Source organism: Aquila chrysaetos, chromosome 18, assembly GCF_900496995.4.
Source record: "Aquila chrysaetos chrysaetos chromosome 18, bAquChr1.4, whole genome shotgun sequence".
Taxonomy (NCBI): Eukaryota; Metazoa; Chordata; class Aves; order Accipitriformes; family Accipitridae; genus Aquila; species Aquila chrysaetos.
Genome location: NC_044021.1, coordinates 15,931,154 through 15,945,274, shown reverse-complemented (window position 1 = coordinate 15,945,274; position 14,121 = coordinate 15,931,154). Strand labels below are relative to the sequence as shown.

The following is a 14,121-nucleotide window of genomic DNA, read 5'->3' as shown; positions in this document are numbered from 1 at the left end:
TTTCACTTTCCTTGCCGAGAAAACTTGCCTTCCTCATTTTGTACTGCTTATTGGAAGGAGACAGTGTCAGGTTCAATGGCACCGCAACTGAGCCAGCATACTTCCCTCCAGGAGGAGCTTTGGCACTTTTGTCTGGTGCCTCAGATCCCCAGGACTGGGTTCTGCTGCCCTTGAACTGCAGTCTGTAATTCAGGATGACGATGTTGGTGTTGACGCCCTCACTATCCGACAAGTCACCTAGTCCTTTAGCTATGGTACAATGGTTTTTTAATGACATTTTCACCCCCCATGCTCAGTCATCAGTCTCTCAGCATATTACAGTGACAGTTTTTCCCTTTACAGCTAATGAAGGGAAGAGGAAGCATTTTAGCTCCTCTTTAAGCTACTTGCATTGTTTTCTGGCCTTTCAGATGGCCATGCTTCTCCCCTCAGCACATTGAAAATACAGTATGTAAAATCTTCCCCTGCCACTCTAAATCAGATAGTCTTTTTTTTTTTTTTTGTCTCTTCCACAGGTAGTTTGTCAAGTCTAAAGAATTTATTCTCGTCTTCGTTCTCAGCATAAGGCCAGCCTGCAAGGAGCTCTATTTGTCCTGTTTGCTCCAAGAATCTGGCTTCCCAAGTGCTTTTTATTCCCCATCTTACTATCTTCATACTTCTGTTGGTTCAGTCACTAAAACTCTTCCATTATCCCAGTTGCAAAGATGCCAGATGTTTTCTTATTTTAAAATTGCTTGTCAAAATGAAACCTGTTTATTAACCCCACCAATGTTAACTGTCATTTAATAAAAATCTGAAAAAAACAGTTACTTAAAAAAAAAAAAAAGCCTTCTTCACAGTCCTGTGTGTCTGCATGTATTGTGATCTTCTGGGGGCCCATTCTGGGGGTCCGTTGAATACCCCTGTGGTTTAGCATAGCACCAAACATGGTCTCTGGCACTAATACCATTTCACTGAATTTGCAGATAGGTAAATTCACAGTGATCTAGTTTTATTTTTACAATAAACATACGTACGGCCTTCACATAAAGCTCTTTCAAACAAAGAAGCTTCATCATTGACATGTTATGTTCCAATTTTATCTTTTTTGCAGTAATTTGGATTCTGTCTAGTGTTTCTGTAGTAAGCTGCTTGTATTTGAGGGAAATGTGTTTGATCCATGAAGTTGTGATGAAGGCCAAGCTTTAGGGAAGAAAGTTGCTAGACTCCAATATCAGTATGTCTGATCCAGCCCTTGGAAGTTTAAGCAGGGAGAACTGTTTTCTAGACAAGAGTGTAGAGAGAAGTTTAATTAGTGTTTACGCAGTCTCCTTGGTACTGGTGCATTGCTGCTGTCTTTAGCTCTGTGCTTTCTGAGGTGAGCCTGGGATTTTTTTGGCCATTAAAAGCTATAGCTGCAGTGCCCTTCATCTTGGTGACAGGCATTATGCCAGCACATTAATTCTGAAAGCAAGTAAAAAGAAGAAGAAAGGAGCCCAAACTTTTCCAGTCATATTTAAATCACAAATTGACTGATTCCTGTTGTTATTCTCTCTGGGGTATGTCAGATGTATGCTTGCCCCCTTCTATGTATAGACTGCCTGAATGTCATTCCTAGGCTGTTTGCTTTGCAGGAAGTGAACCATTACTAAGCAGAGTTTCGAGTTCACCTTTATAATTTGGTCATCTGTAGAATGTACATAAATACATGCTTTGAAACAAAGATCTGCTGTTTATCCTGTAAACAATGTCTTGTCCCTCACCAGGGCAGTTATGAATATTGCAGTGTAGTGGCTAAATATGTTCATACTCTTTCTCCTGTGAGCATAATTCACTTGCTGAGCAGTTGCTTTGGTAATTTTTAACCATATTTTCATCTGAGTGTATGTTTAATGAGAGCATTATGTGACCTGATCACTTAACCTTTCACGTTAATACAGATCTTGTTTGTAATTCTGTTGATTTTGTTGTTGACCCAATGCTTTGATTATGTGTTCTAATGATCTTAATTTTAATTGAAAGTACTTTTTGTCTCACAGAAGTCTAATTTCTATGCACATTTGTCAGTAGTGAATACTTATTGGGGGTGATTACACTCCAACTGCTTGTGCCAGTATACCTCTGGGAGGTTAATCAATCTTGTGCTTTTTAATTGACATCAACAGTGTGTTTACATTTATCAATATTTCTTAATTGTCAAGTTATAACAGTGGAACTTCAATAATAAATCATGCCAATGGTTAACTTCATACACTAGATTTTTAAGAGTCTCCTTAAGCAGTTTGACATGTTGTAAATTGCTTTTAAATGATTTGTATGTATGCTCTTGGGGGAAGAGGAGAAAAAATTGGTATGCGAAGTCGTGCTGTAGAATAATACTGAAGCATTAACCCATTGACAGTAAAATACCTTTACCGCATGTATGGTATGTTCTATGGGTAAAAAAAAGGAAGTAATTCTTTTCAAAAGTGCTAGTTTTATTACTAATAATTTTGTGAGTATGACAGTACACCTACATTTGTTGTGCCATACTAAGGGACTTGTCAGGGCTGGGACTGTTTCCTTTCTCTCAGCTGTAAAAGCAAGGCAGAGGGCAGAGAGAATTACTAGTACTACTGCTGCTTTACAGAAGTAGTAGTGAGGTCTGGGAGATAAGGCACCCTGTTTTTAACTGTGCATTTCACCACATGCCTGTCCTTAAGATATTGAGGTGGAAACGAAGGAGGCTACTTCTGTTTAAATTTAAGCATAATATTTAAAGACTTTGGTACACAGGGAACTAAATTATTTGCCCAGGTTCCCAAAATATGCTTACAGCAGGAGGTAAAGCATGGTATTCCAAGTCTTACAACACTGTCCATGTCAGTAGGTATCTCTTTATCATCTACATCACTCTCTTCTCTGTCCCCTTTAGACCCAAATAGCAGTGGACTGGAGAAGAAAATCTGCTTAGACAGAAACCTGGCAGGATGCTGACCACATTGGTTGTGTCAGTCTTACTATGTTTTATGGGCCACACCGAAGACAATATAAGAATTAAAAGCCCTGCCTAATGAGCAGTGAAGAAAGACTTAATAGTTAATGCTGTTATTTTCTAATTAAATGAGAGCCAATGTGAACACCAGGATAGGAAAAGAGAGAAGTAGGGAAGCAGCTATTTGTGGTTTTTGCAATTTTACTTGTCTTTTTAACTAACATCCTAAAGGTGAACTGCAATTTTTCAAGTAAACATACATATACATATAAAAATTCAGATAAAAGTTATTAATGTTGTTAAACTCAAATATGATATAAATTTAATTATTTTAATATCTTACTGTGTAGGGCCTAATTTTATAATGCTGCTTGTGAAAGGAACTGTTGACTAAATTAGTTATCCGAAATGCTGTAGAATTAAATGGTATTTTACATAGAGATACACCATTTGCTTAAATTGAAAATGAGATTAGAAAAATAAATGCTTATTTGGGGAAAGAACAACAGGTGAGGAGTTGAAAGAGCTGGAGAATGAATATGACTATCCTGATGATAACGAACCATCTTTATCAGGGGTGAGTAAAAAATTCACGAGGGTCTCAGTCCTAGGAAACAAAAGGACTGATTTAAACATCCAAATCTTGATTCAGGTAGCAAAGTTCCCTGTCATTTGAGCAATTCAAGATCAGACATGTCCGCATTCCCATTCCTCTTGTCTTTCTTGTTCTCCGTCCTGGCTCCATCCTCACATAGTACTCCAGCATAGTATTCTAAAATACTATATTTCTCTGTATTTCAGATAAGATGCTGTTAGTTGAAAACTATTGTTAATAGAAGGATAGTTTTTATTTCACTTCTTTGAACTTGTATGAGAGAAAAATGGCTGGCAAACAGGTGAGTTAAACACTAGTATGAAGTCTGATGCCATCCTACCCCGTGTTGTAATTGAAATTTCTATTTCTGTAATTCCTATCCTCTTCTTACTAATGGAATAAATCATGTGTTGCCCAGGTCCTAAAAAAAAAAAAAAATCAGACCCAGGGATTTTGTTGTCAGTATACAAAACTGAGATGTCTGTAGTCTAACATCAAGCCTAGCTTTTATATGAAAAGACAAAATATTAAATGTTTCAGTTTTAGTCTAGCAGCCGTTCCGTTGACATCTTGCAAATGTTAAAAGTAATAAATTAAGCCTGTCCCTCCTTTTTCAAATGAGACAAAGCTGATAAGACACAACTATCTAATGAACAAAATTACAGTGGCTACCAAATCAAATCGCATTAAAGCAAGCATGTGTAATCAATCTCTTTGTGAAGGGTAAAGCAATTCAGAAGACAAAACCATCAACACTTTCTTTAGCATGGCAGATTAAGTATATTCACGTTGCATGTAGAGGGCTTTGTGGTAGGGTGCTTGTGTGAATAAGTTATATTTAGTTTCAAAAGCAGGCATCCTGGGGTGCAGCTGATATGGCATGTCAGCTCAGACACTTCTGCATGGGTTCTGAGCTAGAGGTTGTTTGCATCTGTGTCTAAAAGGGTAAGCAAGCTTGGGTCGGTGCATGAATGTGTGAACACAAGTCTTTAAGAAGTGGTAACCTTTCAGTGGCATTCAAATTGTATTTGCCTGTTTGGTTTCAAACCTGCAAAGATACCCGAGACATACATGAAACTAAATTTAATTTGGCTGTTAGCATGAAGAATGTAAAATCTTGTGTGTATGAAGTTCAGAAAAGATGATTTTCATGCACTGTCTGCCAAAAATGTATTTAATGCCAGCATAGCCCGAACAGTAGATTAAACTAGTTCAATTGCCAGGTTTTCCAGTACTTTTGAGGAAGACTGAAATTGCTGCTACCAGGTCATCAGGTGGGATATATTTTGATACTTAAGTGAGCCTGGTACAGGAAACTTGTCTTTTAACCTTCTTCCTTTCCTCAGACGTCCTACATCAAGTGAATACTGAGGCTACTGAGAAAGTAAGGAGTGTAATGAATATTCATAATGTATATTCTCATAGGCTGAAAAGAGACGAAGGCTCTTTTATTCAGAGGGTACCTGAGCAGATTGGTAGCAAGGATCTGGACTTGTGTTCACACGTTTATGCTGACTAATATGGGCACTTAAGAGCTCAAGGTACTCGGGAAGTCACTAGAGTGTAAGCTTCAAAATTACATAAGCATTCGAGAACACGAGCTTTTTCCTTCTAATACAGTTTCATATTTGAAAAAAAATCTGTACAGTGTAAAAGTAGAACTTGTGGTCCTTTTCATCTTCTGGTAAAGTACAGGCCGTCTATGTTTCTGTTTCTTTCCTCAATCTTCAGCTAAGAGTAACTTCACATAGCTACCCTGCAAATCTGTGGGGAATACTTCCTTCAGGGAGTAATTCATGAGCTACACAGCGTGCTTTATATTTTTCACAGGTGCCTAGCATGTGCATCTCCTGTTGTAAAGCTGAAAGCTCTGGGTGGGGGAATGATGGGGCTTGAAGAAATACCCAGTAACCATTGCCACCATTGTGCTTGCTGATATGCAAACAAGGAGCCTTTGAAACTCAGCTGATCAGACTTCAGTGATGGTGCTTCCAATTTCAAAGGTCTGCAATAATCTGGAGTTAAGAATTTGGTTTTTTTAAAAACACTACATAGCTTTTACCATTCTGTGCAAGTCAGTAGTGAGTTCATACTGACTCCCCTGTCATGATGGCAGTTGATCTGCAAGTGGCAGCAGATAATTCAGTGAGGATCAGGTTATATATTTCGTATATCTACATAAGGTGGTAAAATTCAGCTGTATAGCACATTAGTTTTGTCAGTGCTGCTTGATTGTGGTTTTCATTTTCAACTTTTCGTTTAAAGTAAGATTGGGGTTCTTTATTTGACTTGCTGGCTAAGGCTTTTAAAAATGTAAATATCAGTCTTGTACCTCTAATACAGAGTGCTGTGAAGCTGAGAGAAGGAGAATCTGACCTGCTCTTACAAAAAACAAAACTGAGAAAGGGTGGAACATAGGAGCAGAGAGATCCAAGGTTTCCCACCGTATAGTAATGGATATGACCTTTAGTATTGAGGCCTTTGGATCAAATTTAAGTTGGCATTAAAATTTTCTAATAAATTCCCTGCTGAATCTCAGAGTTTTTTCCTCAGATTTAATTCAATAAGGTCACAATAAAGCAAGTGCTGTCTGTGCTATTGTAATTGCTCTCAGCAGGCTGATACTATTATTGCAGAGAAGTGCCAGCTACTGTGCTTTTATTTCTTTCTTCAAGCACTGTCCTTCCTACATGCTTGCTTCCCTTGCTCTCAGGTCTACCCGAAGTAGGAAGTGAAGCTGTTTTAAATGCCATTTGCTTCTCATTTTAACACGTTTTTATAGAAATGTTTTCCTGAGTCTCGTCAACAAAGGGAATAAAAGCATAGCCAGTCTTATTGCAGAATAATTGGGGTCTTGTATTTCCTTTCCTTAATTCTCATTAACCTTTATGCATTAGAATCAGCCTCTTAAGTTCCTGAAGTTGGTATTCTTAAACAGACAATGCTTGTTTTGTTTTGGCCTAGTGCTTTTAGGGTTATGGAATAGATGTACAGCTAAAGGAGTTTCTCTTAGGCACGTGGGGAGAGACACTGAATACCCACTGTCCTATAGTTCATAAAAAAAATGACAAATTGCAGCTCATCACAGTGAGGCATATGTATTTGGGGTCCTGCACCTGTAGATTAATACCACATCTTCTTTTGCAACGGGACTTTCAGGACAGCATTGTTAATGTGGGGTTTCTTGTACGAATGTAAATTTATGCTTAGTATGCTACTGGTAGATCTGTTACTACTGTATTGGAAGTAGATCAGTACAGTAAATAAATGCAAATGCAGAGTGCTGTGATCATGGTTCTCTGTATAATTCCGTGTGACTATGAGAGACTCAATCAGTGCAGCTTCAGTATCAACTCTGTGTGAGCTGCACTAGCTGTATACCAAGTTTCTAGATGCAACCTTCTCCTCTTTCCAGTCAGACCTACCGTCTAAAATGTGGAGTTTTTGTTTGTAGTGGTGGCATATTAGGAGCTGTTATGGCTGGTCCTGTTTAACAAATGAAGAGGTATTTTAAAACATTGTAACTAGATCACATGATTAGTATTTTGGGGTGATGATGGACCAGTCTTTTAGGCCTGGGGCTAAATACGTTTTTCTTGATGTGGACACAAAGTAATAATTCATGTTCCCCTACCTCAGTATAGCTGGTAGCTCAGGCCTTTGCAGTTTCAAAGGACCAACCTGGCCATAGCTGAATGCTCCTGCCTGGTATTCACATCTGGCTTCCCACACCTTAACTGACTTCACACTTAGCCATCTTCACCCTCCTGGTCCATAATCTTCCCCTTGTACTCTGTCTTTCTCTGGGGCCCAGAATTTCTTACCTAAAGTGTCACGCACAGAGTATTTTTTTGTGTATCTCCAGCTACATGCAGACATTTACAGTTCTCTGCCTGTGGCATTCATTGCTGCCAAACAAACCAGTCTCTGTACAGAAGAAAATTACTGGCATGGATACTCAGCTGCTCATTTGCATACTCAGCTAACATTTGTACAGTGGGATATGTCCTCTTGCCCACATGCGATTGATTGGAAACGAGAAGCAACAAAAGATGGTTTACAAAGTCATTTCCAGTTCTGAAATGCACGCAGCTGTATTCTGCCCACCTTCAACCTCCATGCCAAGCAGAACTGATCAGGGCTACCCCACAGTATGCAGGCAGTTTCGATATTGCACAGTGTTGCTTGCACACCTGTGCTAAGTCTGCTTCAGTAATTAAAAAACAACAGATGATGATCTCCAGTCATAATGTTTCACCCACTTTCTTATTGCTCATGATTTCTTCTTTTTTTTTTTTTTTTTTTAGTTGTTCTTGATGTCTACTCTTAGCCATGCATCATCTAGTGCTGGTAGGATATATATCGCAGTGCTACCACACTTGATAAACTTCAGTGATAAAAACCATCACTTCTGCAGTGTGTGGAGTTTCTCCCAGCCAACATGCAGCCATGTGGAAGGAGGTCATTCCTGATCAATAACTGCTCGTTGCTTTTTACTTACAACATACACGTTTTAATTTATATTTCCTGCTGCTGCCAGAGGGAACTAATTTCCAGCACCAGAGATGCAACGCAGCTACTTTAAAGCGGAACGGTCCTAAGATGAAATTATGTTACTGACCTGACACACTTCAAAAAGCTTGATTCCGAAGCCTGCTGTGGTTTGAGCTTGCAGTTTCTGAGATAGGTTAACATTGCTCTGAATCATTGTGAGACATAATCAGATTGTTGCTTTGTAATTAAATAATGAAGCATTTGTGTGTGAGAGTTCCTGCTATAATTAGTAGTTAGGCTGTGCTTTGAGAAGATCAGAATCTACATCACACGATGGTAGGATCTGGAATTTGTTTTCCAAACTTGACTTTCAGTCATAGAGACATGAAGTCTTCCAAAATCCAGGTTTGATTTATAATACTTTGTGTATTAACTGAGAAACATGAGTGAATAATCAGACAGCCCTTTGAGTAGCGTGATTTTTTTCAACTAAACTAATAATCTGGCTTGAGTTATTTAGAGAAAAACTCCTGTGGTTCAGATGACCTTTCCCTTAGTTCTCCTGTAGATCTCAGCTGTGAAGTAGTGGTAAGTCTCTCTAAAGGATTTTGGTAAAGCAGCAAAAATCAAACTTAGCATTCTTGCCAATTCTTGGCAATTTACATGTATGAATTGCTATTAGCCTGAAGCTTCTGAAATGCCGTACGAATTGTAATAGTACTTGTGAAACAGTCTGCTTTCGAATCTGGCAAATGGCATATATTTAACACTTATTAGCCTAGATACATTTTAAAACCCTGCCATTCTTGCAAAAAATTTCAATTCCATGTAACAATTTTACCCTAGCTATTACAATCACACATCAAACTACACAACGACATGGGATATGGATGCAATAGTTAAGCAAACTCACTGAAGTTAATATCTGGGGGGTTTTGAAATATGGAGACAAAAATTTAGCTTTTTTTTTTATTTTAGGCAAAATGTCCCTCATTGTGGTAAGTAATAGAAAGTTTCATCTCTTTTCCTAGCACAGAAAGTAAGAATTGAGTAGATTTGAACGTGGTATTAGAAAGACTTGGTGTTTCAACCTGAGATTTTAATGCGTGGTATTGTTACACTTACTTATAAGTGTTCCTCTCTTTGCTACTCTCTGTCTCTTAAGAAAGGTGTCGAACAGCTTACTACTGTGAACTCATCAGGTCAGAATGCTTTTGTAGTAAAAAACATGAAGTACTTCCTAGTCTCATCTAAAATTTTTGGAAGAACTGCGAGTTTGATCTCCTGGTTTAACATAAAGAATCTTTCAGTGCCATTTCTTCAGAATAATAATGGGGACATTTCAGATTTCTATTTGTTTTCTGTTTTGTAGTATTAGTTAAGCGGGACCATTGGTAGAAATCACATTGAGGGGGACAACATAAATTCTGTTACTGAGATCCATTTAAGCAATATCTGTTCTGGAAATAATCCTATATTGAAAGAATCAATTGCAGATATTTCTGATTTGGAAATGCTAGGGTTTGGGACAGATATGGGAAGACTATCAAGTCCCACATCCTATGATCAACTGTACTTTTACCTTTGGTACATGGCATGATTGTTAATCCCAGGATCCATCAGAATGTAAAAAGCAAACAAAGCTGTAAACATTTCACGTGCTTTTTGTGCGCTCAATACTCATCATGAAGACTGCTTGTGGAGGTTTTACCTCCACTGGAGTTGCTCTTGCAATTCTGCTTATATCCTAAATGGCTCTGGGTAGTCTGTCCTTACTTAGGTACTGTGCTGTGCTCTCCTTTCTTTTGAATGCTCCATGTATGTGCTCATCCACTTCCAGATGATTTTAAACCGTAATCTTAAGCCTTATTATCCTTCAATCCAAGTTTTAAAAGAAAAAGAAAAGTAGAGCAGCATCTTGTGCTCAAAAGAAGGTTTCTGTAAGAGGCAGGGCTGTAAGTCCTGAAATATGAAGCCACATCTTGCCCTGATCCAACTGGCTGTTCTGCCAGCCAGCTGGCTGTTCTGCCAGTCTGTGTCTCCAGGTCACATTTGTATTGGTTTTGGATCGAGTAAGGTAACAACATGCTTCAAGTGCCAGAAAACCTGAGAAGAGAAGTTGATGACTTTTCTTGCATTAACGTTCCTGTTCTTTTATTATCATATTCAGGAGACTGTGACTAAAATGATGCTGAAATGCTGTTTCCAGTATCCAATTGAGAAAAACTCACACCCTTAGTAAAAATCTGTGCTGTAGTATGCTGATATATTGGGCCATTTTTAGAAATGTGTATTGCAAAAATTTTCCACTGGGTTTTAGCTGAGATTCAGGTTTTGGAGGTATTGGCCTGTTTGAAAATTAACTATCATTGTTTATCTGTGGTTGTGAAAGCATCAGGAGATTTTGGGATGGCAGGAATGGAAAAATGACTTTCAAATATTTGTTTGGATTGTGATACTATATATTTAGAATTAAGCATTTCGTTGCTATTGTAGTCAGTACAAAAATGCACTAAACCTCTGGTTTCTAGGAACATTTAATGTGTTCTTTTTAGCAGACTGTCTTCCTATGCTGTATGTATCAACACACAGTTATTTTGGCTTGTTTCTACCATTCGTTACTAACTGAACTAAAATGTAAGAAGCTTACGGTTACGTAGCAGAGGGTAAGACTACCAAGACAGGCTGCAAACCAATTCCAACTTTATGTGACACTGAATAATGCCAAAGTTACGAGGCAGTGACTCTACACAATTTAGTGTGCTGCTCATCCCACCTTGACAATGTTTCTGCTTCCCTGCCCTGCAGGAGGCTGTACTCCTGTCCTGGTCCTGCACTTGCCCTCTTCAGCACTTCTCTGGAGAGGAGGAGGAGCAAGGAGTCACTCAACAGTCGGAGCCAGGGAGGGTGTCTGTATCCCAGCCTTAGGCATGGGATGCAGAAGTCCTGTACCATGCACAGGTGGGAAGGATGAAGAGGATGCCAGGACCACCTTGTATTTTGCAGATGGACTGCTCTTCCTTAAATCCCTGTGAGATGAACTTGTGGTTCCCACAGGGACCATGTCAGAGGGAGAAAGGAAATCCCCCCTCATGACAGCTCCACCTTGCAGCCTCCTTGAGACCTAGAACCATAAGTCCAAAATACTTGATAGTCCTGCAGTGTTTAGTGATTTCATGATAGATTGGGGGGGGGGGGGCAGTTTAAGAGTATTATGGAAGGTTCAGATGATCTTTTCTATCTAAAATATGTGTTAGGGTTTTTTGTTGTTGTTTTCACTGTTGGTTTTGGTGTGGGTTTTTGTTTTTTTTTTTTTATAAGACCTTTACAAATTATTAGTGCTAGTATTTGATTGTTGTAACCATTAGCTAAACTCAGACTTTCTTTTCATCAGAAGTCTTTTGGAAACCAATGGTGAAGACATATAATGCATTCTTTTCCTCAGAATTTTCAAAGGCATCGTAAGAGAGAGTTATGTATTTGCTGTATAGCCCTTTCTCATGGGAACACATTTCTTTCAAAACTGTGTTTGAGCACTTACCAGAAGGCAACAAAAAGGTGCTGTTATAACATGCCTCTTAATAAACAATTTGAGATTTTTCCCCTGTGGTGCAAGTAGTTGTTGGCATAGTCTTTTCATTTGAAAGATTGAAACCCACATGTAAGGACCATGTTCCTGTGACACAACTTAAGATTGATTATAGATGTTTCTGCAGTAACCTATACTAAATGGTATTCACCAAAAAGAGGATGGATGGAGCGCAATGCCATGGCTAAAGAACAAATGTGAAGAACATGACACTGGAAAGAAGGTCTCTCCTGAGATGAAAGAAAACATTTAGGCAGTGAAACTTGCAAGGGTAAAACAATGTAATGCCTTTACCCTATAGCTGAGTTGGAAAGTGGTGTATATTTATTCGTGTTCTTTTTTGGCTATCTAAGAAGCTTGAAAAGGCTGTGAGATAATCAAGTGTTTATTTTCAAGGAACAGAAGTTTAGAAAACCCACCTTTTAATGCTGGTTCTGCCACAAACTTTGGCAGTGTAGAACATCATTTATCCTTTTTATCTTTACCTGTTGTCTTGGATTCTCCCTTTTTAAAACAGGTAATTCTTCAGTTGCATGTATGACAAAGATGGTTTAAGGCTCGCTTTAACGTGAAGACACTTTTTGGTGTTGGGTGCTGTGAGTATATTTTTCTTTTAGGAAATGGCTTTTAGATTTTCAACTTTGCTTTAGAGAGCTTACAGGTTTGGATTTAAAGTTCATGTGAGTTTTGAATTTGTTCTCAAAGGTCCTAAAGAGTTTTGTTTAGTTCCTGTGTAATCTGTGAAGCAATTCAAGTTTGCTTTGTCCTTCCTCAGTTTTGAGTTCTGCTGCCATTAAGCTTCTGGGGATGGAAGCCCTAATAACCAACAGACATCTAGCAAATTATTCTAAAAACTTGTGAGCATTGGTAATGAATTTCCTGATTATTGTTGAAAAGCGCCAAATGCAGAAGGATTTTGGCCAGACATTACAGAGGCACAATGGGGGTTTTCTGGTTGTTTAATACTGAGCAATATTTTATTCTTAATTCTGTTGTGAATTTGTGTAGAGTTGTATATGAACCTAAAGTTCAGCCTTTGTTATTTCACTGGCAGATATATTTGCAAAACTGGACTTCATGCAGGAGTTCAGAAACGTTAACTGGAATACTATGTAATGTCACAGGAAAATATATTGCTCTAGTCTGCCCCAAAAACCAACTAACCCCGTTTTACATGATAGAGGTCTGTTTATTTGAATTGGAGATATTGAGAGTAAGAAGGAAATTAAAGCATTGTAAATGATATTGTTATTTTGGAAGAATCGACAGTGTCTTACAATCACCACTGCACAGATAATGTCAGGCTAGAAATGTTATTCGTTTTCTTATTGATCTCATGTGTGAAGCTGGCTTTCAGTTGACCTCAGTCAGAAGGTGGCTGAACTGTGCCTCCATAGCTGAGCTTTCTTCACACCTTATCAAAGGATGCTGTAGACTTGGGCATTAGGTATCTGTCTAGCCTGATTATTCAGTACAAGTAAAGTATGTTATACCTCTGCAGAAAATTGAACCTACTTTTGACCACAAATTCAGCTTTCCTTGCACTAAGAGAATCTTAGAGTGCTTACTGTTATTTTATATATCAGTATTTCAGTAAATCTCTTTGTATTGTATGTATGTCAAGGGTAAGTAATTTTTATTTTCTAAAACAAAATTTTATGTACAAATTTTATTGGTAGCACACTGCAATTCAGTGTTCTGGAATTTGGTAAGGTTTTTTGGTTCCGTTTGCTTTTGTTAGGGTTTTGGGTTTTTTTTTGTGCTGCCCTTTATAAGTCATGTTTTCATTAATTTTACTTATGTTGTGTCAAGACACCTGCAGGCCTGGTGCATTCTCTAAATCCAGGGGTATTTTTATTCTTACTATATGAGCCTGATTGAACACTTAAACAGTTACAAAGCTGCAGTAAATTTTCTGTAGTTTTAGAAACAGTTATTTTGGTTATTGACTAATTTTCTGTGTCTGGCTATGAAATTCCTCCAACTTTGCTACCCTTGTTCCTGCCCCTGAACATGATTTAAATAGATTAAAAAGTGGTGTATGTATTGGAGATATATTTATTTATCAACAGAGAATTAATGTTTAGGAAAAACATTTAGGAAAAATTAATGGATCTCTTTTGAAGGTATATAGAAATGGTATGTGGAGTGGCAGAAAGTGGCAGAAACACCTTCTCTTTCATTGGAAGGAAAACTTAAATGATTGGCTTAACAGAAAAATTAATATAGTCTGTTTTTTCCTTTAGAGAAGCAAAAACCCTTTGTAATTTTTTTTTAGGCTACATGACATTCTTCGTTGTCAAAAGACTGACTCTTTGCTCTCCTATGACATCCCAATATTTAGCATACTAGTGAGACTCTGAATTCTTGTAGACCAAATTATGGAAAGTCAGGTAAGTGGCATTTTTCTTTATTATATTGCACAGCTTTTAAGTTATACACAGTGGGTATATGGATACATTGTAAAACTTATGTAGGAGAAATGCGCAA

General features: G+C 38.0%; 1 protein-coding gene across 11 annotated transcripts in view; it reads left to right on the top strand.

Annotated features, from left to right (window-relative positions):
• The window catches only part of LYRM4 (LYR motif containing 4), a 90,780-nt gene that overhangs the window by 30,058 nt on the left and 46,601 nt on the right, over nucleotides 1-14,121 (top strand). For 2 of the 11 annotated variants that reach the window (XR_005930794.1, XR_005930795.1), the window contains exons 3-4: nucleotides 5,379-5,551; nucleotides 13,910-14,024. The exons of 3 other annotated variants lie outside the window; for them this stretch is intronic. Coding sequence is in view for 3 of the 8 variants with exons in the window: in XM_030041714.2 (XP_029897574.1) it covers nucleotides 2,894-2,932 (39 nt within the window). In the remaining 5 variants the exon portion in view is untranslated. Of the gene's footprint in view, nucleotides 1-515; nucleotides 774-2,893; nucleotides 3,498-5,378; nucleotides 5,552-7,855; nucleotides 8,631-9,020; nucleotides 9,041-13,909; nucleotides 14,025-14,121 lie in introns of those variants that run through there. 6 more of the 11 variants (XR_005930793.1, XR_003927329.2, XR_005930796.1 and 3 more) reach the window with 6 other exon arrangements.